The sequence below is a fragment of the Montipora capricornis genome, chromosome 6 (assembly GCF_036669925.1).
Source record: "Montipora capricornis isolate CH-2021 chromosome 6, ASM3666992v2, whole genome shotgun sequence".
NCBI classification, from domain to species: domain Eukaryota; kingdom Metazoa; phylum Cnidaria; class Anthozoa; order Scleractinia; family Acroporidae; genus Montipora; species Montipora capricornis.
The window spans coordinates 58,259,757-58,264,756 of NC_090888.1; the positions used below are offsets into that span (position 1 = coordinate 58,259,757).

Consider the following 5,000-nt stretch of genomic DNA (forward strand, 5'->3'; position numbering starts at 1 on the left):
CAACTTGAGAGAAACTTCGTTTTTCAATCGCGCCTTGGAAGCAGCAAGTTCTCCTCTGCTAGTTAATCCTGTTGAAACACTTCAACAATTTTGGTACAACATGTAAAAAGGTGCTCCCATCAATGTAAACCAGAAGCTCATGACAGTTGCAGTTGAAACGTTTAACTTCATCTTTCTTGGGTTAGGGTTTTTCCCACGCAGCTTCGATCTTATTTTTGTCCATATTTGGGCGTAAAGTTGGTGTCCTAAAGTTAGCTTTGTTCTAAGGAAAAGAGTTGCAAGTTACACGCATCAAGGTTATGTTCTTTTGTGTAAACTTCGTAAATTCTCCTACCGATGCGAAATTCTTTTACTCAGATCGACTTTGGCTCATTGAGAAAAGTGACAAGGATCTCCACCATGGGTGGCTATTTCTCGTTTTTCTTTGTGACGTCATTCGAGCTTGAATACAGCAACAATGGTTTGACTTGGGTGAGGTATCGAGAAAATGGGCAAGTCAAGGTTAGCGGAGTCAGAATTAAATCGTACTTTAACACATAAAGACCCCTGTTTAATGCGCTGTAACGTAGGTAGGTTGGTATAGTAGGGTAGCATGTGGTCGAGGCTTGTTCGCGGGAATTATTTGCCCCAAACTCCATTCCATGCTCGTTCTACGCCTCCATTCCATGCTCCAAAGGCGAAATTACGCCTATTTACTACAACACCAAAATAGCGCCACTTGATCCATTTGCACCATGAACTAGTTAATGCATGGTTTGCTAGTAGCCAACTCAAAGGACCCGACTTGATGGCCACGACAGAGAGACGTACACTTATTTATTTAATCACTTTCACCGCAACAGAGAAACAGGCTGTGGTGGGGGTCGCACAACAGAGCGAGGCTCCAAATTAAGTGCGCCCTTTTTTACCCTCCCAACCATGATATACCACAGAAGACAGACCACCACACCGGGAACTACATGCCCTACTCTTTACGACAAGTGTGCGGGTTCTTTTACGTCCCACAGGATTATGAACATTGAAGGGTAGTGAGACGGGACCTCCGGCTCATCGTCCTTATCCGTGAAGACTAGAGAGTCTAATCATTTGCAGATGTAATTACAAAGGTAGCACTAATTCTAAATGGATTCCCAATACCAGGATTCCATGACTTCAATGAAACTTTCAACTCACATATCCCGCTGTAGCCTGAGATTTCGTTTTCTTAAACATCTATACTCAGAACAGCCTCACAAAGGATTGTCAACTTAGCCAGTCTACGAAAAGGAGCACAGAAACTACAGTTACCGAGTTATCTACTACTAGTCACAAGCGCCCGAATACTAGATTCCGTTACCGATACAGATAACGATACTAACAACGGTACCGAAATCGATATCGATAACGATATCAATACTAAAGTGGCTTACAGAGCCATATTTTATTGCATTAAAACTTATAAAATACACTAATAATTCATGATGGGAAAACAAAAGAAATGATTTATTAATCAATATCTGTATATCTGATACAGATTTCTCGACGTCAGATCTGTATGACATTTACAAACTCTCGGCCGTCGCCTTGAGTTTGTAAATGTGACTGACAGATCTGCTGTTCACATTGTATGTATTACATAAAAAAAAACGTGTCCTTTGCACGTTTAAATTTGTACTTGCCACTTTTTTGCCATTGTTTTAGGATCTCAAAGGACCACAGAGCAATCACGAGGCAAAATTCCCCGTGTTGGCAAAACTTGCTGAACCATTCGTAGCGCGCTACGTTCGGATAATTCCAAATGTTGCCGGCAAAGCTATGAGAGCAGAGATTTACGGGTGCTTTGCCGAGCAACTTCCACCATATACTGGTAAGTTCATCCAAGATAAGTTTCTTCGCCAGTTCAATGTATGCAAAGAGTAGTGCTCTGAATTCTGGTTTTCTTAGTATCCACTGATCCTAAGAATTCACTCCCCTCTCCACCCCTAAAGAGTAAAGCCTGTGAAAATTAACTTCCCCCTCCCCCTCCAGTCTAAGGGGGCACGTATAATCTTCACAAAAACTTGAACTTGCGAACAATCTCTTTCGATGAATGGCGCAAGCGGTAAAAAAAAGAAACTCCGTCCCATAGTTATTGACTGCGAATGCCATTCGTTATAGAAGTCTGTTTGCAGGCCACAAAAACAACGACAGCCATAACAACGTAGACATTTTAAATTGATTTTATTTTTAGGAGGGTTTCACGTGACGTCATCGCCGCCATGATGGTGGACAAAAACAAAACTGATCTCTTTATATTAAAGTCTTTTGTTCGTCCACCAGAAGTCGTACATTTCTCTGTTGTTATAGGTGTCCCTAGAGGTTGGGTGAAAACGTGGTCTTGGTTTAAAAACAGTTGTAAATTCTTGAGAGAAACAAAAAGTTTGGTTTCGAATTTTTATAAGCATTACTGATACACTGAAGGTTATTTAACGAAGGACGCGTATTAATTTTTATGCTATGAAATATGAAAAGGTTTACTTCCGTTTTGTGTAGGAATATATGATGTCATGCGTGTGATAAGCCGTACAATAGACCTCTTTAGCTTGTACGTTTTGTTTTCCCATTTCAGACCACGTGATGTTCTCAAGGGAATTTTCCTTTTGTTTTTTCATAAGTTAAGCGTACATATTCACGTGCATAGAACGACATTTGAAAGAAAGTTTTCCCTAGAGTAACATCACGTGGTCTGAAATGGGAAAACAAAATGTTCAAACTAAAGAGGTCTATTAGGTCTCGACATTTCGTCCTTTCTGTGTTGCTAGATGTTCCTGAATATGCTCGGCGTTCTTTCCTCTTGGATCCTGTTACTGACCGGTTTTTTGCTTGCATGTATTCTGATGATCAGTGAGTATGACCATTTTGATACAAATTTATTGACTCCCTTCATTTAATAGGCCATGCACTTCGGAAAATACCATAATACGCTCCCTCAAATTTTGCATAAGCGTTATTTCAAGTTTCTCTTGGGACTTACAATGGTCCCATGAGGAAAAAACAATGCTTATGCAAAATGTGGGGGGAAAAACAAAGAGTATTATGGTATTTTCCGAAGTGGCCTATTGAAGTCGTGGAACAGGAGCCAAGGTTATGATTCTGACCAATCACAACGGACGCAAACAGCACGAGTAACCATTCAGAATGTGTAGTAATTACTTGTTTACAACGCGAGAAAATGCGCTCGTGCTTCCCATTGGAGGAAACAAGTAGGGCAATTTTTTTTAGCCCATCACTAATGGCCGGCTTATTTAACGAAATGTTACTTAGACCATCAATCATTTTACTTCCAAAAATTTCTGAAAGTAAGTTGCTTTGATTAGACAAAAATGCTGAAAGTGAGTTGCTTTGATTAAATAAACTAGACTCTTTGTTCGACAGTAAACAGCGGTTATTACCGTATTACGTTATATTTTGGGATTGGCAAAAGTTAAAAGCCTCAGCTAAATTCTGTTGAAATAACAGGAGGCAAAAATCTCAATAATATCGCGTAATTCATTTTTCCGAAAAAAGTACAAAAAGCACCAGACAGCTATTTTTATTATTTAAGACTTCCTACTTTCTGCTTCGAACAATTATAGTCATAGATGATTTTATTGCACATCAACAAATAACTTCACGCTCACTAATAAGTGCATAACTTGATAAAGAAGAACGTTTTATTTAAAGAGGGAAGCGTATATACATCTGAGTGTTTTCTCTCATACGGCACTCTGGTATATTCACTCTTGAATAATTTTTACCTCGTTAACCCCCTTATAAAAGGCAGTATATTTTATCGCGGATTATTTTCCAGACACGTGAGTAAATCGATAGTTGCTCCTTTGTGTCCTATGGCCAAGTAGCTTTGAGATGCCAGCTACGCAGGTTGTAGTATCTTCAGTGCACTAGAATTATACGAAAAGGTAAGATGGGGAACATGGAATCAGAACCCCCCCCCCCCCCTCAAAAACCAGCATTAAATTAATGAGTAAAATAGACTTCTTGACAGCATGTCTATTGTAAGCTAAAGCAAGGACAACGACAGTACATAACTACGAAACAGTCATCTGAAGAGATAACAATGAGTTATTGCAATCATTGCAATATCATTCCAAGTCGTTAAGAGTGTAAGTTGTATACTGTTTATCCCTGAATTGAAATGATATGAACTGCGCAGAAGTTGTCGTCGGGTGCTCTACCCTCCCCACTACCGCAGATTTGGTCATTTCGCGCTGATGTTAGGAACAACGGCGAATTCGAAGAAAATGTGCTAAAATGTAAAACGCTCACGATGGGCGTACAAAGTTATTGACTTTGCTTGTAAAACGGATAGAATTCTCTCCAAGATCTCGACGCCCTTTGCCGTTCTCATTAGGGACTTTACGATTTACGACGCGGTCGTCAACGAGAACGCCTCGAAACAGCAATATCATTGGTTAAAAGGGAAAAAGTAATCGTGCTGCACGTGCGGCACGCATTTTTGCACAAATTCGTGCGGTACTCTGCAAAACAACTACGTGAAATCACCAAATTTCAGGTTTTGACGATAACGCGAACATTCAAATGTGAATCTTTCATTGTCTATTTTTACTCCCAAACCGCTCGTGCCAATTTATTTTTAGGATACTTCAGCCACATTGTACGACGCGAACGAGATGGCCTAACGGCGAGAAACTTATGATAGTGCAAAGTTATATCTTGAGGTGACGTTTTCGTCAACGTCGCCGTCGTAGATCGTAAAGTCCCTATTTTTAGGCCGACGCAACCGCCATCTCTTTCTTTTGACTATAAGCACCTATTATTTTGTGCTGCACCCAACCAAAAATCATCTGCGTCGGAGGTTACGTTTTATTGACTTTATCCAATTTCGATTTTAGAATTGAAAGCAGCTGCTTTTCAACTGTGGATGGTGTAGAATGGATTGGTAAGTTTTCTTATCAAATTGTTTTAATACCCTTAAAGCTACCAAAAGTAGATCATTACCTTTCTGCGTGTCAAGTTTAAAA

The 5,000-nt window shown here is 39.9% G+C and overlaps 1 protein-coding gene across 1 annotated transcript in view; it reads left to right on the plus strand.

Moving 5' to 3' along the window:
• LOC138052657 (uncharacterized) overlaps positions 1–5,000 on the plus strand; it is a 28,694-nt gene that overhangs the window by 20,758 nt on the left and 2,936 nt on the right. Inside the window, exons 10-13 of the mRNA XM_068899198.1 lie at positions 358–501; positions 1,681–1,846; positions 2,781–2,862; positions 4,872–4,918. Of these exons, the coding sequence (XP_068755299.1) occupies positions 358–501; positions 1,681–1,846; positions 2,781–2,862; positions 4,872–4,918 (439 nt within the window). The remainder of the gene's footprint in view (positions 1–357; positions 502–1,680; positions 1,847–2,780; positions 2,863–4,871; positions 4,919–5,000) is intronic.